General features: G+C 35.6%; 2 protein-coding genes across 2 annotated transcripts in view; one reads left to right on the top strand and one right to left on the bottom strand.

The window, feature by feature from the left end:
* The window catches only part of LOC128990156 (uncharacterized), a 34828-nt gene extending 23834 nt beyond the window's left edge, over window positions 1–10994 (top strand). Inside the window, exons 2-3 of the mRNA XM_054412429.1 lie at window positions 7254–8437; window positions 9433–10994. Coding sequence (XP_054268404.1) covers window positions 7254–8437; window positions 9433–9768 — 1520 coding nt within the window. The 3' untranslated portion in view covers window positions 9769–10994. The remainder of the gene's footprint in view (window positions 1–7253; window positions 8438–9432) is intronic.
* Window positions 1–25918, bottom strand: part of LOC128989287 (RING finger protein 17-like) — a 199596-nt gene that overhangs the window by 158392 nt on the left and 15286 nt on the right. The window contains exons 3-6 of the mRNA XM_054411166.1: window positions 25003–25172; window positions 22407–22492; window positions 17135–17341; window positions 15492–15572 (exon numbers count right to left, since the gene is read on the bottom strand). Of these exons, the coding sequence (XP_054267141.1) occupies window positions 15492–15572; window positions 17135–17341; window positions 22407–22492; window positions 25003–25172 (544 nt within the window). The remainder of the gene's footprint in view (window positions 1–15491; window positions 15573–17134; window positions 17342–22406; window positions 22493–25002; window positions 25173–25918) is intronic.

Raw genomic sequence — 25918 nt, 5'->3', positions numbered from 1 at the left:
TTGCATGAAATGAAATAATCTGCAAAATTTTATCAAAGTAATAGTAAAGTATATCAATAAATTGGCAAACTACAAGAATACTTTTCTCTATATAGAAATATTTAAAGTATTGTTTTTTTCTTCTCTACAATATTTGATTGTACAACAATGCTTCAATGTAAAAAATCATCTGTTTTTAAGCTTTACATGATGACTGTAATAAAAAATACCCCCGCCGCAGCAAACCTGCAGACTAAGCGAATTTCCATTAACCTTGATTGGATTTACACTAAAATGCCTTCATAAAAATACCACATTTATTTCCTATTTAAATAGAATTAGTTTAACGAGTACTTAAGTTTGCTGCAACAGGGAGGGTAAAAAAGATTTTTTTTATAAAATGATAATAGTTTAGTAAGAAATAAAAGTATTTTCCAAAATCAATAAAAATAATATGTTCATAAACAAGCAAACTACAACAGTTGACTTATTCTCCATAAGAATAACATGGTAATTTTAAAATTACAATTAAATTTTTTTGAATTTTCTCCGTAACAATTAGGCGCATAATAACGCTTCAATATACTAAATTATTTGTTTTTTTAAGCTCTACAAAATGGTTTGAAAAGAAATTGTGAAATTTTGTGTTTTTAGGGTCAAAAATGGGAAAACCCTATTTTTACCCCATAAACCCCCCCCTAAACCCCCGTTCCCATAGACCGATCATGCTGGTTCGCGAACTCATTCAAGTTTATCCCGCCTTACACCTTCAAACCAAGTTTTATCAAAATCGGACAAAAATTACTCAAGTTATCGTGCGGATGGACACATATACAGGGTTATTACAAATGATGTTCCTGATTTTGATTATAAATATTACTGGGTTAATTTGTTTCATGACTACTTTAGTTGGTACCATTGGAAAGAAAAACTCATAAAGTTTCATTTAGATTGGTTTGGGTGCATATCAGCTGTTTGTCAAGTCAATTGTTGTAAGTGTTTTGTAATGGCTGAATTTGAAGGCAGGAAAGCTTTTTGCCAGTTGGATGCTACATTAACCAATCTGTTATTAGTGTGCAACGACACTTTAGAACCAGGTTTAACGATTATCCTCCTAGTAACCACTATATTGGCAAGTGACACTTGAAATTTAAGAGAAATGACTGCATTTGAATGTAACTTGTAGTAGGGCTGAACTTAACAATGTGCTGCCTGAGATATGGAACGAGCTCGGTGGTCCGAATAATGACACACCTCTGAACTGGCCTACAAGATCTCCGGACATAACCCCCTGATTTTTTTTCTTGTGGAGGTACATCGAAGATAGGCGTACACACCACCATTATCAGATAGCATACTTGAGATCCAGCAACGGATTACCAATGCTATCGAAACAATAGACCTAGACACACTTTTCAAAGTATAGCAAGAGCTTCACTACATTATTGACATCACTGTCGTACCACAAGGGGTTCCCGTATCGAGCATTTACAGTTCCGTGTATGAGTGTCGAAACTTTTTGAGTTTTTTTAAAGTTGTAAACATTTTATTTCTTTGTATAACAAATAAAACTATATTTTATGTATGTATGAAATCATGAACATCATTTGTAATAACCCTGTATATATATATAGATATATAAAAATTTGAACGAATGGTGTTTTTGGCCTCTGTAGACATAAAAATGAAAAAGTAAATCGGTCCCGGGCTTAGGTCTTACCATGAGACCTACGGTAATAGCTACTTCCCTATAGGGAAATTCGCTAATAGGCACTGTCATGTTTTGAGGATGAAAATTTTTTATTTTTTTTTTTATTTAAAAAATCCAAACCTCTATAACATTCTGTTAACCAATCTAGCTGGTTCACAAACATAATAATTAAGTATATCTGGCATTAAAAATCTATGACAAATTTTATTATTGTATATTGCAGATATTGTATATACATAATGGGGTATCCCACGAAGAGGTTATTATTTTTTATTAATATACCAGACACATCTTAAACAAGCTTCAACTTAAATGTTTTACAGCTTCAAAAAACACATATTTTTAAAGTTTACAATGTTAATTAAGGCAAAGAAAATTAAAGTAAATTAAAAAGAAGTAAAATCTAAGAGAAAGGATAGTTTGGTAACTCAAGAATAAAATAAATTTGATTAATACCCTTAATTCAATCTTATGTCCATAAATTGAGATGCACTTTTTTATCAAGCTGGTTGAATGTTTTGCTAATTTTGTTGTTATTTTACTTCTGCTATTTTGTTAGATGTATTCAGAATGAATAGATTTGGGATAATTTTTTTTACTTTATTATACCTATACTCCGCGCCAAAGCTGGTGGCGGCTGAGGGATTAGGACCGCCAGGTAGGACTACATAGGTCGGACCTGCTCACCGACCTGGCCGTCCTAATCCCTCAGCCGCCACCAGCTTTGGCGCGGAGTATAGATCAGCAGAGTTTCAAGTTTGTAGTGAGTCCCAATACTCTGGTATATTCATTAAAAGATATACAACCTATGTATGTATATATACATGAATTTAGGGAAAAAATGTTTTTGTGCTCTGGGGAAATTGAAAAAGTCAGTTAGTCTTGGATCTAGGTTTTACCATGCCATCTTGTACTGATTCCATATGTTAAAATTTTCTTCTAAAAACAGAAGGGTGTACAGCATCCAATATAAATAAAAGGTTGAGCAATTCCAGGTTTTCCTGTTTCTAAATCTAAAATTTCCAGGTCAAACTAAAAAATACCCCCGTTGTAGCAAACCTGCATACTAAGCGAATTTCCATTTACCCGGCTTGATTTCCACTAAAATATTCCCTATAAATTTTCAGATTTATTTCCTATTTAAATAACATTAATTTTAGTGAGTAGTTAGGTTTGCTGCTACGGGGAAGATGTTGAGGTGTGTTTTTTCAATTGAAATATTGATAGGTTAGTATGAAATAAGACAAATTGCCAAATTTGATTAAAATATATCCATTAACAAGCAAACTAGAACAGTTTATTTATTCTCCATAAGAATAACATGGGAATTTTAAATTTACAATTTTTTTAATTTTCTCCGTAGTCAATGAACATTAAAAAAAACTTCAATATACTAAATTATTTGTTTTTTTAAGCTCTTCAAAATGGTCTAGAGAGAAATTAAGAAATTTAAAGTTTTTAGGGTCAAAAATGAGAAAACCCCATTTTTACCCCATAAAACCCCCCATAAACCCCTGATCCCATGGTCCGATTATGCTGGTTCGCGAACTCGTTCGAATAAATGTAGGTTTACACGTTTGTACCAAATTTCATCAAAATCGGATCAATTTTGCTCGAGTTATCGCGCTAACGGACACATATATAAATATATATATATATAAATATATATATATATATATATATATATGAATTTGAACGGATGGTGTTTTTGGCCTCTGGGGACCTCAAAACGAAAAAGTAAATCGGTCCCGGGTCTAGGTCTTACCATGAGACCTACGGTAATAGCTTATTCCCTATATGGGAAATTCGCTAAAAACAAAAAAAAACTCCCTAATTGGTACTTACTATTCCATTGAAAGAAATCCATCGCTGTTTCAAAACAACAACAAAGTCAACAAATATGTTCATTTAAACTCACACCACTGAAAGTCGCGCCGGCATGATATATCGTCTTTTAGCGCTTTTCGGATGAAACGTGAACAACGATATATCGTTCCATAGCACTTTTTGGGAAAAAGACGCACAAGGATATATCGTCGCATAGCACTGAAAGGATTAACATAAAGATTATTTTTTAAGATAATAAAAAAATTAATAAAAAAGCTCTTGTAGTTTTTTTTTATGTCTTCTTCTTTGTAGTCAGTTACTAAATAAAACTTCACATAAAATTCTCGGTTCGGTTAGACAGTGAATAAAAAAAGTAAAAGGATTGAAAAACAAACCAATTTTTAGTTTAAACATAACTAATTAATTCTATCAAAATATCTGAATTTTCCTTCATTAATAATTTAAAAGAAGTCATCCATAATATTACAAAATTGTGAAAAATATACAAGAAATATTAATAACCTTTCGAATCTTGCAATTGCAACACATCACGCTGTAATTTCCCAACAACCTCTTAACGTCTCAATTAACTCAGCCTATAAAACTGTGCCAAACCTAAACAAAGCATACAGTAATCAAAACATGTGATAATTTGCCACCAAGTGAGGGGCACAACCTCTGTAAAAGGCAATCCATATTTATAGCCGGTTGAGAATGGGCACTAGAGCAATAATTAACCGCTAACTGCGAGGTCAGCACGAAGTTATCTCGACCGACCCAGCGGCACGGGTGACCCGGGGAAAGCACCAGTCGGGTCTTGGGAGTGTCTTCAGAGAAAGTAAACCCGGTGTCAACTTGCTGTACCTAATGCTTTCCCTGCTATTATATCACTGAGACATTATGCAATGTTAGTCCACTCACACGTTTATTACCTTCACTCTGGCCACTTGTCTTGGTCAGACCAATTAATACAATCTGATAGCTCGGCTCTCAATAATTGTTTCTCTTGTTACTGGACTCTGAGGGGATTAAATGAACTTCTCTACTTAGAAGGATTAGGTTTTATTTAATTGAGAAAGTCTTCATGGTTTAAACAGAGAAAAATAAACTATCATAAGAGAAAATTAAAAAAAATATCATGATCTTGTACTGAATATCCAGTGTATGATCGAAAAAAGGATTTATTAGTTAGCTCTTAGAGTTATAATCTAAAAACGAGAATACACCAATGGATTATGTGCTTGAATTGTCTGGGTGGGCGAGAGTTATAGTTCTTGTCTTTCAATTTTTAAGTTGTTGGTTCAGATTCCATGAGGGATATATTCTGCACCTAGATGCCATTATTGGGCTAACAAATTAATGATGCTGCCTACAAAAATAAGGAGCTTAGAGAGTAACAAGACCTGCATTTGTACTGCAAACCAGACACCAGTGAAAAATAAAAGTATCTAGTTAAATTAATTGTACCAAACATATGTTGAACAATTGTATTTATAATATGTTTTGCGTGATAATAAATACAAATATTTCCCCCAATGGGTCATTAAAGGTGGCAGTTATTCTTAAATAACAACCTTCTGAGAATAATAAAAATTAAAATTGTTTTAGTGGATTAAAATAGCGTCCCAAAAATCAACAACCACATGTGAATATATTTTTGCACAACTAACTGACTCATCCTACCTCTGAAGTACAGACTAGGCCATCCAAGTTAGCCACTTTATCTTTTCAATGAACCTCTCACAGTAGGTATGACAAATACCACTTGCCACTGAGGTCACATAATACACAAACACAGTTCCGGTACACAAACGTGTTACACAACTTGGCGGGTCACCGATGACCAGGTGGACCCACCCAAAAATAGCGATGCAAACCCAGTGACCCATAAGATACTACTTTAGGTGTTGACACAGAACAATACCAATTCAATTGAATTCCTATTGTTTAGAACATGGACGCACATTTTTTTGTACATGTTGTAGGCTGATATATGAAGTGTGAGTGTAGAATGGAGCGAGATGAGCTGTGTCGCTTTGTTACTGACAAAGACCAGCTGTTTCTTAGCCAGACCATTTATTAAACGCCCTATGATCAAGGACAGCTGGGTCTCTCTTTTCCCAGGATCGAACTGGTGACCTTTTGTTTACTTGGCGAGCACTATAAACACTCAGCTACCCAGCCACAATTGTGTCATACATGGTCAAATTAATCAAAAGTAGACATTTTATAAAACACGATCAAAAATTTTAATGTGGTCATGAAAACTTGTTACCACTCCTGTATCTTTAAAAATATGAAATGGTCAAGGCAGGACGACAAACACAGTTTTGTTTGTTCATGGGTGACTTTGTTCATGGCAAATTGTATTGTTTACTGAGAGATGTAATCTACAATATAATTTATATTTAGAGAAATTCATACTTTAACCTGATGCAAAAAATTTGTGTTCAGTTGTTAACAAATGTACAAGCCCTGGAATTTGGCCGTTATATGTTTGTGCACTCTGGATTTTCTCCAACAAAGCACAAGTAGATTTAAGTCAAAAAATTAAATCCATACCTTCAGGCTGCCCTACCCATAAACCATTGGTACATGTAAGTGGTCGATGATTTACAGACTTTCAAACGAGGAGACGACAGCAATAAAAGCATAACAGCATATCTCAAGCAGGTTATTATGCAACAGAGAGAATCATCTCACAGTGTAGTCTATATATCATCAGTGAAAGGTCTAACACACCCATCTGGCCAGCAATTGACAACCTCAATACTTGGGATGGTTGGAATCTCTCACTCCTACCACTGTAATATCTGACAACTGACCTCAAATGGTCAAATTGACTGGTTTTCATCTAGTTCACTAGTTGATAGTGTTTTATATTTATATGCAGTGTTTGGATACTAAATTGACAACTTAATTATGTAAACATTGTCTTTTGAAAAATCTCAAAAAGTTAACTACTCAAATTGTCACTTGTTATCGGGAATACTACTAACAGCTGTCCACATCTTAAATTATATAAAATTAACTTTCGGTTGATATTGAAATTGCAACCATTGCCCTAAAGTAACCATACAAACTCTTTGAGTAGTGTTACTTTTGTGAATTTTCAATTCAAAAAAGGATTCAAAAACACAAGCTAGACACCAACAAATTATGTGTCTTGTGTGTATCCAATGCAGTATCAAATAGCAGCCACCTAAATTTGTAAGTATTGGGGGCTGTTTGTATAGCCTAAGGGTATACTTTATAATTAATTGTTAAAAGAAAATAAAACATAAGTATTGTTAATGGTGAATGCGCCTCATCTACATTTTTGTTCATAAAATTATCGTCCAAAGAAAAATGATTGATATAGCTTACTAATTAGGGGTTGATTGTAATTGTGTGATAATTTACATTGGACAAAGGACATCACATCTAAAAACTAACAGGGTATAAACATCCACAATTTAAGTGAACAAATATTATCATAATTCTTTAAATTCCAAACATATTTCATGGTGGCTTTATGTTACACTAGCCGCTGTAACGCTTTTTTTCTATCACTGAATCAGGAAAATACAGAATCATAATCAATTTGTTCCAACGTGAATCAAAAAATATTTCTTATATTTAACTATGGTAAAACTTCCCTTTTACTGGTACGTATAATAAATGGAGTAAATAACCTTTTATAGTATGAAAACAATCAAGGAGTGCATTTTTACACAGATACACAATGGTGTTGCAGGATGTTTTCTGTCATGGAGTGGGTGTACATCATCTGAACAAAACATGACCCAGCTGATGGAGGAGGAATCGTTACTGCCAGTCAAGGAGAGGTTCCGACGACTCATACCCTACATGACCTACTACCTGGACCAAGGCTATAACACACAAGCTCCCCAACAACAGTATGTAACAGCAGCACCACAGTACGACGCATTACCACAACAAATCAACAACAACTTGCGTCCTCAGCCGTACTATGTACCACAATATCAACCGCAGCCACAACAGAAGTATCAGCTAGTGCCAGTCGGATACTTAGTCGGAGGAGGTTACAGACGAGTCCCTGTCTACTCTCGACCCCAGAGTGACTACCAATACACGCCTCAGAACCCATCAGACCTTACCCGCATGATCACACAGAACTACTTGTCCATCGCCAAGCAAGTCGCACAGAAGGACCAAAGACCGACACAGTTCACAACTAAACTACACTACGCAAATGAAAACCCCTCAAACAATCAACAGTATAAATCTAAAAACTATTACCAACCTAGACACAGGCCTCAAAATATTAGACAACCTTATATTCAAAAAAGTTTCAGACCGACGTACTCCCCTTTGAAAGAAAACACGTACGTTCAGCTTCACAACAATTACGAATCAAACTTTGAGAACACCCAGAATATAAAGAGTTACGTTCCTGACCCTGTAATGACGATTACAAAAAGTCAAGAGATTAATGTCCCGGAGATACAAAACATACCAGTACAAATACCTGTGGAGAACCAACACATTCCGATACCGACGACGCTTCCGAAGATACAAAGTGACTACGAACAGTCGGTTCCTCCAGTGCCTACAGTAGAGCAGAATAACCTGCTGGATCTACTTGCTGGATACCAACTTAACAAGGCTTTACCAGAGAAAGTGACACCTTCAAACATTGGCTACAGTATACAAACACTAACGAATCTATTGAAGCTGTTGCAAAAGGTCAAAGGTCAGCCGACAGGCGGAGCTTATGTTGAGGAAGATTATGACAACGGAGTGAGCCCTGATTATTCCCCCCAGCAGACGGAGGGCAGCACGCCGGGCCGAGCTGGCATAGACTACCCTGCGTACTCTGAAATACCTGAGACTCACTTTACCTGCAAGAGCCAGCGATACAAGGGCTTCTTTGGCGACCCAGAGACAAACTGTCAGGTAATTACAACATACAGTCCGTTTATTTATGCCACTAAAAATTAAGAGAATGGGATGATGTGATATTGTGTGTAGTTTGGTTTTGGATTGGGAACTGCTAGTTCATCAACCAAGACCATTAAAAATAATCCCAATGATCAATGACACCTAATTATATTTAAGTACTTTTTTCCACCTTTACATTTTACACATTATTTCAGTCTAGGCCTAGAGGATTGCAACACAATTACATGGGTAAAAGCGATTAATGATAGGCACAATTTCAACCAAGTCCAAACCACTCTTGGGAACCAAATCTCTATGCCCTTCCATTAGATTAGCTCGCTCCCCAATAAGCTTACTGCTTCGACTTTTATTAAACTAGAGATCCCATTACATTTTCATATTAAATTTGTAGCTATTTTTAGATTGTAAAGATTAGTTGAATTGAGGTATTTAATAATTCGGCATCAATGTATAAGAATAAAGATTTTCTAATGCTGTTTTGAGCCGTGTTAAAACGTTCGGTAGAGTAGGGAGCGAGTGGACAGGTTACTCAGGGAGCAATTAGCATACTTCGGACACAATTAATGGGCAGATGATGTCAGGTACAATGAAATTCGAGGAGTTGAGTTTAATTTATTTTCTTGTTAGTATTTTTGATCACCAATTAAATAAATAAAGGTTAATAAAACAATTAATGGTTTCCTTTTGATGCTCCAAAATTAGTGGTATTTTCACTAGTCTCATTATAACAGCTTTTCTAAGAGGGCAATCATTAATCCGGCATTTTAAATAATCCAGTAATGCCATAGTCCTAAACATAAGCAAGCCTCTTGTATGTATTTTTTTATAATTTGAGAGTAAGCTTAGGCATTTTTAAATTGTCTAAATATCCCAGACAACCTATCATATCTGTCAATCTGTATGAACTAGGCAATGACTTAATCCTCCTTAGCATTGTTGCCACTCAATTTTTGTAGTTCAGGTAGATTAAAATACTCTTGATTTTCCAGGTCTGGCACTACTGTGATCTAAATGGTGGTCAAGCCTCCTTCCTGTGTCCCAACGGAACTATTTTCAGCCAAGTAGCGCTAACGTGCGACTGGTGGTTCAACGTAAAATGTGAATCCACCTCACAGCTCTACGTTCTGAACGAACGGCTCTACAAATACATTCTGCCAGTGAAACCAAGCTTCCCTGAGGACTATGCGGGACCACTTGTAGATGAATACCTGACACTCAAGTTTCAAGAAATCGAGGCGAAGAAACAACAAAATTCTACAACGGAGAAATCACCCAACACGCTGCAAGTGCTGCTCAATGACGAAGTCAACCAGGCAGTCAAGTGAACAGTAACATTAGGTTATGTCATGTTTCGTAATGCCAAAAATCTGATGGTGTGATAAGACTAATAATTAGAAGTGTACGATCATATTAAGGGTGCTCAGAAATATTCAGAGTAATTTGCGTAAAAGATGCTAGTTGGAATGATTTTATTTTGTATAATGTGTTAAGAAATTTAGCTTTGAGAGTTTATCATCCTACAGAAGAAATTTTAGTATACTGTAGTGCAGTGGTGGCTGCCCTCCCCCCTCAATAATAAGTTTTAGAGAAGATCAATTGACAGATTTATGTAATTTTAACTAAATTAAAAGCATAACTCCGTGTTCTTCGGGTGGTTTATGTCCCTTATTTCTGATAAACGCCGCCACTGCTTAAGTGTACTTAAATACCAAATTTAAAAAATTATCATTCCAAGGGAATCAAGAATTCAATTCTTGTAGGCTACAATAGGTAATGATATCCATTTTAATAAATAATTTTTCAATTACATTATTTCCATTCTATGAGCAACAACATTTTAGGCTAGTTATTTATATTCAATGTGAAAACTGTATTGCTCAGAACTGCATATGAATTTTAATTTATTATGAAATGTACTCTTTCAATTGTATTATGAAAAAAATATTGTTAATGGTTATACACAATATTATACTTGGACAGAAGTTTAGAATAATCAATCATAAATATCTATGCAACTGTTACAATTAAAGGGCTAGGTAAACCTGTTGCAGCAAACCTGAAGATAGTGAAGATAGTATTTACATCGTAACTTTAGCAAAGTAGATCTGTTTAACCTTGATGGAGAAAACAAAATTGTCAAATAATTTAAATTCAAAGCGGTTTGATACCCTAGATTAATTAGTTAACTGAAGGTCCAATAACAGTAATTTATTATACTACAGACTGAAATAAGTGTGTTGTATGTAAATATTTAGAGTAGAAAAATAGTGATAGAATTAAATAGTGCCCAGGCACTTGTATGTAAGATTTAGATTAAGCTTATAGCTTTCTATATTTAGTGCAATATAGATGAATAAGTATTATTCTTGCTCAGAAAAAGATCAGGAACTATTTGAATTAAAAACCAAACTATGGAGTTCTACTTAAAAATGTGAAAATGTAAACATCACTTAAAACTAATTAGTTTGAAGATAGAAATCCACCAACTGAGCAAGATTGTTAATAGTTCCAATAAATACTCAAGTACTTCTTGCTGTAGTGTTAAGTTGTAATTGTATTTTGTAAATAAACTGTTTTGTAATAAATGTAATTTATTTCAGTACCTTTTATATTTCAGGTGTGACAATATATCACACAATTAACATTCAAGAATTTTTTAAACTTTTTTAAATTCCATTTTGTAGCCCCTGAACTGCGTAGTATAGACTAAACTTTACGTACCTCGTCTTGCAGTTCAAAAAAGTTTTTGAACTGCAAGACGAGGTACGTAAAGTTTAGTCTAAACTTTTTTGCTAGTTTCCTTTTTTTATTATTTTTTTTTTAAGAAGGTGAAAGGGGTGGAAAAGATAAGAAACTTAAGAGATTAAAATATAAAAAGAGTGATCTTTATCTGTACAAAATGGTAGACAAGTGTAAAAATACTGAGTAAGGTAAGCCCACTGCAACAGTGGCAAACCACCACACTAGCCTTGCAACTGACACGGTCGCTGGCTACGTCACCATTCACCGAGCTAAACAGTGGACTGATCAACGCAGATCAGTTTTCTAGTTGTATAGATGCCGTCAAACAATGATTTCATGTTGTTGCTAGCTCTCCTACCAAAGAAAACGAAATGAAGGAAGAAAACAGAGCACATTCAGGTTATTGTTTCTGTTCTTAACTACACTACAGTGGGCAGCGCATTATTTCATACACAAGGCCTTTAAACCACCAACCACTTTAACCACAACTTACCGCAAAGTAAGAATCAGCTTTTCTGCTGGTTATATGGGTTCTCTCCAGTCTCTTGTCCTACTATATCGTTCATAATGTAAGCCTTCTCTTGTAATTCAAAAAATAATGTTTTTGACATTCTAAACTAGTAAAAAAAAACTTGTTTATAATTACACAGTTTGTGAAACTAAGTAGGTAGAATAGGATGAACAAAAACAATAACCAAGCTCTCATTAATCCAAATGTGAAACAGTGCACTTCCACTGTGCGGAGCAGCCACGGCCCGGGTGACCAGCTACTATATAGTTGAGAACAGCCACAGTGTAGCTTGACACACAAGTAGCTCATTATAGCCACACTGCAGTCATTGTAGTCTAACAGGATTCCATTTAATTCAGTGTAAGTAAACACTTTCAACCTGTAGCCGGCCACCCTAGTGTAACAGGGGCTGCATTAATATTCAATATAAATTTCATCCAACAAATTTTAGAACTGCCTAAAAGATTTTTATATTTTACTAGCAGTAAAAGTTTTAAAGAAAAATATCTATTTTAGTAAATCGATAGAGCTCAGTCGGTAGCTTCACGGACTTTGGGCTCAAGGCAGTGATGTCGTGGGTTCGGATCCTGGTCACTGAAACATTTTATCAGCACAGTTCACCTTCGTACTGTACTGGCTCACCCCATTCTTTGCTGGATGCATTCCATACACGGGTAGTTAGTCATGTGGACAGGCAAATGTAAAGTTAAAAGAGGCTGCCAACCTCTTAAAAAAAATGTTTCATAAATTTATATTTCACTATAATCATACTATATGCAAGTACTATGATATTATAAAGAAGGAGGTTTGTGTGTATGTTAGTTCGGGACTCAAATCACACATACTACTTGTCGGATTGGGCTGAAATTTGGCATGATGATTGATTGCTTATATTCCCCATTAACATACATATAGGCCATTTTGAATCGCCAGAACCACCAGAGATAAAGGAGAAAAGAACTACCAAGGTCAAATGAACGTCGATTCGTGCTCTTCTCTTGTTATTTGGAGCGCTCCGATGCCATTATAGGTAAATTTCTAACACAATGACACACTTAAATACTAAGATGTACAGTATTTAAGATGAAATAAAATATTTACAAGCCACAAAGTGCAATAAATAATTTCTTTAAAATAATCTCTAACAGTTTTCTGTTTTTAAACAAGAGAAATATCTTTTTTTGACATTTTTCTTAATGTTTCGTAACACAATTTTGTTTGCAATGTGCAGCATTGTATTAAAAAAAGGACAAGGGAGGGCTAAGATGGGAGAGTCTATGACCTTGAGAGGGCCCGGCCTGGCTGGAGACAGTGATTTAAAAGGTTTGTTTACATCCTACTGCCCTTCCTTGAAAAATACCCTGCAATTTCAAAAACACTTGCAGTTTAAAACATTGTTGGTAATTACGGTCTCTGTCTGCCACCAAGCATAATTCAGTAAGACCTTTATGAACCGAAAATTATGTTACATAACCTCACTATCACACGTAAAACAGGTAGGCCTACCAAGTAAATTTTTAAAATTGTATTTAACCCGTTATCCTAGTTTGTTAAAAATGGATTGTAAATTCAACTAACTATTTCAGTCCATAATTGATATGCAGTAGGCTCCAAATTATATTTATTGAAATAACACATTTCATTTAACAAAATTAAAATAGAAGCAGAAAAGATAAATATCAATTGGATTCAAATCCCCAGGTCACGTCACTCACGCCCAGGCACTTGACTGAATGTGTGATTTTGCTTCATGACAACGCCCGTCCACATACGGTACAGCTGATGAAAGGAAAGCTTCAGAAACTGGGATGGGAGATTCTTCACAGCCCCGACCTTGCCCCATCAGACTTCCATCTGTTTGGACCCCTTAAAGATGATATACGAGGGATACATGTTCAATCAAATGAAGGGGTAAAAAAACCAGGTGCAAAAGTGACTTTGAGATCAACCTAAAGAATCAACCAGAAAGATGGGACAAGTGTACTGTATAAGTGTTGCTGGGGACCTTGTTGAAAGAAACCGAAAATTGTACTGATTCAATTAAACTGTTTTAGAACAAATAATAGTTTGTCTCATTACTTATTGAATGACCCTTGTATATTTTCCTGATTTGTCGAACTAATCTTGTTCTTCACTAAAGATGTGCCAGAATAAAAAGTAAACGTAGGAGTTAAGTATCAAAATTTGATTAAAATGAAACAAACATTTACTTGGTAAGCTTTATAGCGTAAAAGAACTCTAAAATCATTATCTCCCACAGTAACATCTCAAGGAATCCATTAAAACTGGTTTAATATTGTTGTTATTGTAAATTATTTAATAATTTATTATTTATTTAGTTATGTATTGTTGTATTGTTATAAAAATTATTTCATTATATTATTGTTTAAGTTGAGAAGTATTTAATGCATGTTATTTATTGTTATATATTTTATTTATTTAAGATAATTGTTTCAAGTTGTTTTTAAAGCAAGCTAGTCATATATAGAAAGGTAGAGAATAAGTCAAAACAACAATATAATAGCAGATCTTGACAAGAAACAAGGAAAACCAGAGTGTAATATGAAGAAGGACTGACCAAGGGACAAAGTACATTGCTATCTAGAACAAGTTTATATCTATGAGCTGCAGACAAGCCAAATTTTCCTGGCTTTTGCAGCAAGCTTTGTATATAAAACGTTGTAAGATTTTTGTGATTATAAAAAAAAAAATAAATAAATATAGAAAATTCTGAATATCTCCATCGGTTAGGGAAACATTATCAACGTCTCCCACAATCCTGAATATCTCAGGTGGTTGTTGTGATGGGTGTCCATAATAAAAAATGAAGTATGTTAAACAACAATCAATAATTGCTGTGGAAATTTCCGATAGCAAATATTGTGTAGAACTTAATAAAAAATAGTACAGGACATAGCCGCAGATGGCAGCACATGATAGAAAACTGTCTTCAAACGTTCAAACGAAAGAATATTGCCACAAGGAGCGCAAGTAACAACAGAAGAAGACATGTTTCTCCGCTAGAGTGCAGAGCGGCATCATCATATTATTGGTAATGGAGCAAGGCTTTGGTTTTTTTTCATTAAGAAGATTTAGTAGCATGAACATCAAAAGACAGTTCTGGAACAAATGGTTCACCATATTGAAACACTATCCTGAATATCTCCTGCGGTTGTGTGATCATAATTATTGGCTCCCGCAGTCTCGGAAACGTTATCATCGTCATCCGCGATGCAGCAAAATCCTGAAGGCGGTCAAGTGGTAATGTAATAAATAAAATACCTTCCAACCACAAACCACAAAAATCTACTTTATCTGGAGGTTAAGTGCTGGAACTACAAACTGGCTGTTATTATAAAGGATTATTAAGCTATCATACCACACGCTAAGTTAATGCAATCAAAATTTTTACATCACAATTAAAATATGTGATGGTTAAGTTGCTGTTACAGCAGAAAACGGCGCTAGCTCCGCTCGGCACCACCAATTCAACATCCGGTGGTATTTTAATTATGAGATAATTGTTATTTATGTTAGTTATTAATTCATTCATTTAGTTACTGGACGATTGTTAACATAGGCTTCATGAGCTGACATTTTGTATATCGGAGCTATTTTATGTTATTTTTAATTACATCCCGATAGACGAAGTGTCACTTTTTCATCATTGTACATAAAAAACACCCACTATAGAGTACAACAGATTTAAAGAACAAAATTCTCTCTTCTGTGTCCTATTCTTGTTGCAAAGCACAGTTAGAGCAGCTAGTAAAACATAAAATTTGGATAACTTACCTTTTTTGTTGCAAGCAGATGTTTAAGCACGTCATTCACTTCATCAAAGAGCTCTGAAAATTCTGGTAGTTTCTCTTCATTCTGAAATGCAAAATAACCACTCAGCAATTGTGTAATATGTTGAATCATTTGCCCTTAATTTAACCCACCAGCGAATAATGAAAGGAAACAACATCAGAGATTAGATCTGCAATGTGCAAATGTGAGCCACCACACTAACAAATTCATTGGTTGATTTTAAGAAGGCTTAAATATATAAAATGGATAAAACGTTGATTGACTCTACATCATATGGGAGCGTTTCATAAACTCCAAATTTCACAAACTCCAAATTTCACAAACTCCAACGCTTAAAATATTAAATGAACAGCGCGTTTCATAATGTCCAAATTTCATAAGCTCCAAAACTATAATATTCAAATAATCACTGTTTCACAATATCCAAGTTTCACAAACTCCAACGTTTAAATATTAAATAAACAGAGCAGTTCATAACCTCCAATTTTCATAAGCTCCAAATCTATAACATTCAAATAATCACTGTTTCACTATGTCCAAGTTTCACAAACTCCAACGTTTAGATACCAAATAAACAGAGTGGTTCATAATGTCCAAATTTCATAACCTCCAACGGTACAGTCTGGGCCAGAAGTCTCTCTAGTGGTTGCCACAGTCAGATAGCAGGCACAACAATAGTCTATCTGCAGTGACTTCTGGCAGAGACTGTACCGTTGGAGTTTATGAAACTTGGAGGTTATGAACCGCTCTGTTTATTTAATAATTAAACGTTGGAGTTTGTGAAATTTGGACATTGTGAATCTGTGATTATTTAAAAGTTATAATTTTGGAGTTTATGAAATTTGGAGGTTATGAAACGCACTGTTTATTTAATATATTAACGTTGGAGTTTGTGAAATTTGGACATTGTGAAACTGTGCTTATTTGAAAGTTATAGTTTTGGAGTTTATGAAGTTTGGACATTATGAAACGCACTGTTTATTTAATATTTTAGACGTTGGAGTTTGTGAAATTTGGACATTATGAACCTCACCCCATCATATCATATAATATCAACATAGAACAATTGGTTAAAAAATGCTCTTCAAATGAAGGAGATGTACAACTTCTGACAAACAACTCTTAAGTGGAATAATGCAATACTTTGGCTAAATTTTTTTCTTGGTGAGCTATCACTTTATTTTATTTCCCTGAAATAAAAACAAAATCTATACTCCTAGAACTCAAAACCTCTATCACACAGCCTCAAATTTAAATAAAGAAACCCCCTTTTACTTGCTTTCCTTCAGATTTTGACAAATTAACTGACACCCACTTGTTTTAAACATTTAAATAATAAATCCTAAAGTTCTAAACCGATTATTTTACTGCGTTTTATAGGAATTCATGTTTGAACCACTCAACATTAAAATATGCATCTTTGCTAAAACACTGAAATATCCTTACTGGTGGTTTATATGAAGTCAACCTAATAAAAGCCCTAACCAGACCATTTTTACCACTATTTTTTTGGGAATGTTTCCAAATAAAAGTCTTTGGATTAAGTGGATTTTTTGAATTGTATCCCGGTTGTTTTATTAGACTGTATATTAGTTTTTAAGAAGAAAGCTGCAATTACCACTCACCAAGTTAAACGTGTCAACGCAGCAATGTTCAAGATGGCTGTCTTTGACTGCACACTCTTTGCAGATGTATATTTTACAATCTCTGCAGAAAATACTGAGAAATGCTCCACTGTGGATTGTGCACATGCTTTCTTTGAAGAACTCCATCGTTTCTTTCAGTATCAATGGCACTTTCTCGTGATTTCGGAGAGTCACTTTGTCGTGAATCTGAAAGTTGACAACAGATTAAAATAACATTCACTATACACACAAACAATAGTGGTTCATAAAATATTTATAAAATGATTAGTACACTTGTTAGTAATCTTTACCAATCTTGTAGTATTGCATACCTTTTTTAAGCATGTCATATAGTCAATACAGTCCAACCTCAGTATAACGAATCTGAAGGGACCGAACTGAATATTCGTTATATCAAGGATTTCGTAAAAACGAGGTTCGTTATATAGAGGTTATGTTTGCAGGAATTTCGCTAAGACGAGGTTCAGAACCAGCGTCGGTCAATATAGGTCGGGATTAGTCATCATTAAAACACAATTAAAGTAGCATAGGCTACTATACTTTACAGTACAGTGTTTACATTGTACAGAAGAACCTAAATTATCCGGCATAATAAAGGGGAGGGATCTTGAATATTGCGCAATCATGACAATGGCATTGACCTTGGTACAGGTTAAGAAACTGTAAGTTTAAAATCACAGCTTGTTCTAACCCTCCTAAAACCTAGCCAAACACTGTATTGCGTAGTCATGTCATAGTCATAAATCATGTAAAGAATAAAACAAAACAGTAGTATGTAGAAAGTTTTGTAAGCTACTGCTCGTGATAGGCCAGTAGGCTACTTACAGTACAGTACCGGTACTGATTTATCACAACAGAGGAAAGGAATGTCAATAATAATCATTAACTATAGCATTGGTGTTGCTAGTTGAAACAAATCGTATTGAAAACAATACAGTAAATTATTAGATAAGTCATTATAAATGTGTATAATCAATAGCCAACTTAAAGATAATAAAAACACTCGAAAAAGGAATGTTAAAATAACGATGTTGCTATTCTTTCTCTTTGGTTTTGTTTTTATATTCTTTCTTAGGTTTCTCTTTATCCAAAAATTGTACAATTCACCATAGTTACTTATCGCCCAATCACAGCTTACTAAAACATTACGTCGTCATCAGTCCTCAGTGAATGAAATCAGTTCTCAGTTGCAACATAGCGCGCGCAGCGACAGCAGACAGCGATGTGTAAAACGGAGCAGACGAATGTTAGCGCAAGCGATGACGTCACCTTTCCATTTCATTTGATAAAGAAACAGATTTTTCAAAAACAATAATGGGGTGGGGGATTTGTTATATCGAGGGAAAGACGTAGACAATTCGTTATGCAGAGGTGAAATTCGCAATGTAGAGGTTCTGACAACGATAAATTCGCTATATTGAGGTGTCTTATTTTAGCCGAAATCACGAAAAATTCGTTAAATCAAGGTCGTTGTTATGGTTTGTTCGTTATGTAGAGGTAAAATATACATTGTGTCTTATGGAGAGTTCTAGGGGATTTAAAAAAATTCGTTATATCAAGGAATTCGTTGTATCGAGGTTCGTTATATCAAGGTTAGACTGTACTAGGATTGTTTTAAAATTACGGTCACCAACAAGCTCCTGTTGAAGACAAACAAACTAGGCTATTTCAAATCTGATACCAACGTTGTGCTCCTTACTTAATCCACTAGGTTACATACTGGCGTAAAGCCCATTCTTACTGCTGTGGTACAATTAATAAGGCTCATCTATATATATAAAAGGCAAAGCCCTCACTGACTGACTCACTCACTCACTCACTCATCACTAATTCTCCCACTTCCCATTTACCTAGGAGGCTGAAATTTGGTACACTGATTCTTTAGGCATTAAATAGGAAAACTAAGTTGATTTTATTTTGATCGGACTCTCGGGCTCCGCCCCAGTGGCTCTGGAGTTTCCTATGTTAACCTTATGAGTACTCATATTTAAATGGAATTAATGAATCTTAACAGCTGTTTCAATTAAACAAGTTGGTTCTGTTCTATGATGTTCAATAGCATTAAAGTTACACGGATTACCAACAGGGTGCAGCACTATTATTTTTTTAAATTTATGACAACAGCTAATTTGCAACAAAAAGGTGAGTGAGCGTAGCGAACGAACTTCAACCTGGAGGCGAGTTAGCGTAGCGAACGAGCTTACCTGAAGGCAAGTGAGCACAGCGAACGAGCCCTAACATTAAGGTGAGTGAGCGTAGCGAACGAACTTCAACCAGGACGTGATTGAGCCATGTGAACAAGCTCACTTATGAAGTTAAACGGGGCGAAGCCCGCGGGTACAGCTAGTCATAAAATAAGAAAACGTTTTGAAAGAAGACTGACACTCCTGCCATGAATAAATTTCGTTCAGTGATTAGGTTCCTGTAGGAATTTGGTCAATCACTGTTGCCAGTAATTGATAAACAACAAAAATTATTTTCACATAGAAAATGTGCATACAAGTAGCTTAAGGTGTCTGCAGAAGGCAGTAAACATTGACATAACGGAGCCGGCAGTGGTTGTTCATCTGTTTCCATCAAGACAGTAAACATGATAGAATTTTAAAGAAACTTGCTGATTGGCATGTTTAAGATTTCCAGGGGTGACCATAGACTGTAATAGCCTAATTTAAGTTTGACAATCTCTCTTTTGTTCAGTCATACTGTGATCTAGAAGCTAAGTGTTTATCAAAATGTTAGCACTAATTATCTACACTCACTTGTACTTTCTAATCGCAGCAGAATAAACAGTTAGATAATGTAATAGGCTACTACTTTACATCAGGCAAAACCCTGTTATTAAATCTAAAAATTAGAGTCCTAAGGCGGTTTTAATTTATTAAACTATCAAATAAATACCCTCGCCGCAGCAAACCTGCAGACTTAGCGAATTTCCATTTGTCTGATTTGATTTTCAATTAAATCTATTCAAATAACATTAGGTTTAACGAGTATCTAGGTTTGCTGCCTACAGGGAGGATAATAAAGTATGTTTTTTTTATAAAATATTAGTAGCTTAGTATAAAATAAATAGATTTGCCAAGTTTGGTCCAAATATATCCATAAACAAACAAACTACAACTGTTTACTTATTCTCCATAAGAATAACAAGGGAATTTTTAATTTACATTTTTTCCGTAAGCAATAACCATACAAAAACATTTCAATATACTAAATTATTTGTTTTTTTAAGCTCTTCAAAATGGTTTAGAGAAAATTTGGGAAATATTAAGTTTTGAGGGTCGAAAACAAGAAAAAACAATTTTTACCCCATAAAACCCTGTTCCCGTGGTCCGATCATGCTGGTTTGCGAACTCGTCCTAAATAACGTAGGTTTACACGGTTGTACCAAATTTCATCGAAATCGGATCATTTTTGCTTGAGTTATCGTGCTAACGGACACATAGCTTACTAATATTATAAATGTGAAAGTTTGTGTGTTTGTTTGTTTGTGTGTTTAAAGTTCAATCACTCTTAAACCACTGGACGGATTGGGCTGAAATTTGGCATGATGATAGCTTACATTCCCGATTAACATATAGGCATATTCTTATCTCAAAAATCCTTTCGGGCTCCGCCACAGTGGCTCTGTAATTCCCCATGTTAACCTTATGAGTATTCATATTTAAAGGGAATTAAAGAATTTAGTCAGCTGTTTCAACTAAAAAAGTTGGTTCTATGATATGGAAAAGCATTAAAAAGTTATAAGATTTACCATCAGGGTGCAGCACTATATTTTTTTTGCATTTATGAAAACAGCTAATTTGAACTAAGCAGCAACAAAAAACTGTGATTCGTAATGAGAACTGTCAAAGTAGGATTGTGATTAATCACAATTACACACACTTACACGGTTACAAACACACAATTATACACAATTACACTTACACGGTTGTACCAAATTTCATCGAAATCGGATCATTTTTGCTTGAGTTATCGTGCTAACGGACACATAGCTTACTAATATTATAAATGTGAAAGTTTGTGATTCGTAATGAGAACTGTCAAAGTAGGATTGTTTACAGTTTTGTTTAGGCCTATGTTTTTCATTTCATGAATAATTTGTGATATTTTGCGAATTGTTGATAATTTATTTTTCCCTATTGTTTAGGTGGAGTGGTAGAACATTATGGCTATGGTAGATGTGTAATACTATAGAATACTGTAATTTTAAAAAAGCAAATTTTATCAAACTGTGTCCTCCCTTATTGCAAACGCAAAGCTTGAGTATAACTGCAATAAGCATTTTACACATATATTCCAACCCCGTACGAAGGACGGGTACTCTGCTAGTATATATGTATATGTATACGAATTTGAACGGATAGTGTTTTTGGCTTCTAGGGACATTAATATGAAAAAGTAAATCGGTCCCGGGTCCAAGTCTTACCATGAGACCTACGGTTATAGCTTATTCCCTATATGAGAAATTCGCTAAAAGGGCTTTTATCATGGTTATAAATATACTACTATGGTAATAGGTAACTAATAACACTGCAAAAGGTCTCTTCACACCGGTGTCTTGCTATGTCTTCATTGTATAGTTATGTAGCCCGCGCTCTATTTACACCGCTTGCTTCATCTGGCTACGTAGCCACCGCTTTTCCCCCTTTACCACCCCTTCAACGCAACACTCCAACTTCTTACAGATCACGATGATATCTCAAGCCCATAGTATAGGCCCATATCTCATGCCACAGACAATGGGATACCCTACTTCTATCCCTCATCTGTGCACGCCAGCAACGAAAGCGACGCTCAGCTAGCTGGCATAGTAGCAGCGACTTCTCTCGCATATTAATATGGTGGTGAGAACATGCTCATTTAAATAGCACAAAGGGCTCCATCAGCAACGTCTATTGAAGACGTAGTAAGATGTCTACTGACACCGGTGTGAACAGTCCTTGACAAAATTACCTTAAGATGTCCTGCAAGGAGAACGCCTGTCACGTTATATCAGAACACCCCTCTCCAAGTGGAGTGGGGGGGGGGGGATTTGCTTTAATTTTGGTAGCCATGACGTCCGCGATTTGTATCTTGTTCATTTCCTTTGAATAAACAATATACTTTTAATCAGATTTGTACACAAACTATGCCATAGACGTAAGGTTTTTCTCTATAATTGTGAAAGTCATATTCCCATCTCTATGGTACAGTTCTGTTACCCATACAACAATAGTAAATATATTTTTATGTAGAATATTTAACTTACAGTGGAGAAACAGGAGTTGCACAGCTCTACTTCGCATTGACGACAGGAGCAATCGGCCTGCCTCGCTGCACATTCTTTACACGTAACTGGACAAATAAACAACAAATTGGTCATATAGGTCCTCTGGGGAAGTATTTACAACAGCAGAGATCATAAAGCTAACATCACAGTTGCAGATAGTCTTTCGAACATCAAGTACAACCCCTAGAGATTTGAAATATTTCACCATTTTCTTTTTTTTTTTCTTTTAAAAAGGAATATTAGTAAATTAAAATTAAGTTTATTTTCCACAAAACAACAATACAACAATAAATTAGGATTTAGAGAAATGTTAATTGCGTTAGTTACGGTACCGAATATGGTTGATCATTCAATGAATAAAATAATTCCCATACTGTACGTCATCGGAGTTGTTAGTATGCTATCTGGTATCTCTTCCTTTGGAAGATTAAGAAACTTTAAATGGTATTAAAATCGTATTGGTGGATCTTTTGTGGTTAAACACTTCTGTGATTTCATCAGTGTAATGCAGATTAATCTAAGATTTTATTTGAAAAAAATCTGTTTGTTGGGAAGACACGTTCTAACTTCAAAGGGAGGTATACTCGTTAGAGTGTAAGTTTGATTTTTCCTTCGTCACGTCGCGTCAGTTCATATTGTAGTTCAAATTTGCGGCATTTTATTCTGCTAGTAAAGGTCTTTAATTTGATGTACATGTCAACTTATGCTTCTATTTAAGATTTCCGTCTGACTCCTTGCGTCCCCATGATATGACAAAAAATTGATATTTCCTTAAAAAAGTAGTTTTTTAGGTGTGGTGTTGATGTAGTAAATTTTATTGATTTATCTGTTGTCGTTTAGAAAATATAAAACCGGTCCGGGACTTTTGTGACAGTCTGTATATATAGACGAGGCATTTCATCTAAATTGAAAACATGATGGTAGGCCTAATTCCTTGACACGTGTTATTTGAGTACAAAGAAAATTAATTTTAACTAAATATTATTAATATAAATTTATCATAGGCTGTATGGTTTTCATCCTGCTGAGAATAAAGCCAAATTATTATCCGGTACTTTCCTGTTAAAGGGAACATTCATTATTATCGATGATCTTTCAGGGTGTATAACTATTTTATTAAAGTGAAATTCCAGGTTTTTTCCAGGTTTTTTCCTGGTTTTTTGAAGTTTTTCCAGGTTCCCGCGTATTTGTTGGTTCCACTTAAACTATAATCAATTTAAGACTTGCAGCTTAAGTATACAATATAAACTTACATCAAATTTGTTTCAAAGTCCAGTGAGCTAGTGTTTAAAAAGTAATAATCCTTATTATAGTAATAATTTTCATTAACATCGTCTCTTTCGATAGCAGCAAAATCCGGAATATTATCTTCATTTTTTATGAACACATTATCAACGGCGGCAAAATCCTGAATATTTCCTGCGGTCGTGTGGTCGCTTCCCACAGTGACGTAAACGTCATCACAGTCTTACGTTATCATAGAAAAATCCTGGACATCTCCCGCGGTATGTATACATTATCGCCGTCTCTCGCGATCACGATAACGTAATCATCGTCATCCACGATCGCGGCAAAATCACGAAAATCTTCCGCGGCCGTGTGGACATCATCATTGACTCCCACGGTCACGTAAACATCATCGTCATCAACCGCGATCACGACAAAATAACAAAAATGTTCCTAGGCCGTGTAGACACCATCATTGACTACCGCGGTCACGGGAACGTCATCGTTGTCGTGCGCGATCTCGGCAAAATCATGAATATTTCCCGCGGCAGTGTAAGCATCATCGTTGACCCCGCGGTCATGGAAACGTCATCGTCGTCTCCCGCGGTCACAGAAACGTCATCGTCGTCTCCCGCGGTCACGGAAACGTCATCGTAGTCTCCCGCGGTCACGGAAACGTCATCGTCGTAGGTCGCAATCGCGGCAAAATCATGAGTATTTCACGCGGCCGTGTAGAAATCATCATCGTCATCTTTCGCGGTCACGGCAAATCATGAAAATCTTCCACGGCCGTGAAGACATGATCATTGACTCCAGCGGTTAGGGAAACGTAATCGTCGAAGTACGCAATCGTGGTAAAATCATGAATATTTACCGCAGCCATGTAAACATCATCGTCGTCTACCGCGGTCACGGAAACGTCATCGTCATCTCCCGCGGTCACGGAAACGTCATCGTAATTTCACTCAATTTATCGCAGTTAGATGAATTAGCGTAAGCCTTGACCTAGTGTAATCTTTATATTATTTCGTACAATCAGACATTCTTTTGGCAAGAATGTTAAAATTTTAAATTTGTTGTGCATAGGGGGATGAGTGGTTTCTGCCAATCTGGAGTAGGGCTCGGAGCATTGGACCACGCTCAACACTAAGCCAGCAATCCATGGATTTATATTGTTGGATATTCCTATACAACACAGTCTTTAAACGAGGCCTACAGCCCTAGTTAATTTAACCAATTTAAATTAAATTATTTTTGTGTAAAACAATCTGGTAGAAGTTTATCTATTAGAAAAAAACTATTAAGATATAACTTATTTAAAGCAATTTAAACAATTTTAGGCCTATACCTGTTTTTTGTTGCGACATATTCTTCTTTTTGTGAACAAATGTTATCATTTCATCTCCCATGATTTGCTGTTTGTTCTTTTTCAATGATACCTGTCCCACTGCGTAGACATTAATGGGGAAATCTTCTCTCAGAGTGAGCATTTCAGTCTTCTTGAAATTGGTCGTATCTCTGCAAAAAAATTAAATTTTAAATACCAGAAAATAGATTTTTCTTTGAATTTTCTAGAAGATGTTTAGAAACCTGGCATACCCATTGAACTCTAAAATGTTATAGAAGATGGGTACTTTCCCGTTAAAGGGAACATTCATTATTATCGATGATTTTTTTTTTCGATATAACGATATTTTTTATTACCGATCCATTACATATTACATACTAATCTTGTTTAGGCCAAAATAAGTCTATTATATGGATTAAGAAATGAAACTGTTCTAAGCTAATAACCTAACATAATAAGGATGGACGGGTCTCGAAATTTCGGGAAATTTTCGGGAAAAAAATATTCCCGATATTCGGGACGGGATTGCATTTGATTCGGGAATTTTTCGGGACGGGATTTAGTCCGATTGTCGGCGATTTTGCCGCTTCGCGAGTGACGATAACGCCGCTTCCGCGAGAGATGTTCCGCGAACGCAGGAGGCGAGGTCACCGATGATCGCGCCGTGGCCGCGGAGTCGTACCGACAGTTGCGCCGTGACCGCGGAGTCGTACCGACGATCACGCCGTGACCGCGACTCATACCGACGATCACCCCGTGACCTCGGAGTCATACCGATGATCATCCCGTGACCGCGGAGTCATACCGACGATCGTCCCGTGACCGCGGAGTCATACCGACGATCATGCCGTAATCGCGAGTCATACCGAACATCATGCCGTGATCGCGCGTCATACCGACGATCACCCTGTGACCG

The sequence above is a fragment of the Macrosteles quadrilineatus genome, unplaced genomic scaffold (assembly GCF_028750875.1).
Source record: "Macrosteles quadrilineatus isolate MER2022 unplaced genomic scaffold, UCM_ALF_1.0 Scaffold_3__2_contigs__length_128488019, whole genome shotgun sequence".
Lineage (NCBI taxonomy): Eukaryota > Metazoa > Arthropoda > Insecta > Hemiptera > Cicadellidae > Macrosteles > Macrosteles quadrilineatus.
This window is presented reverse-complemented; position numbering and strand designations above follow the sequence as displayed.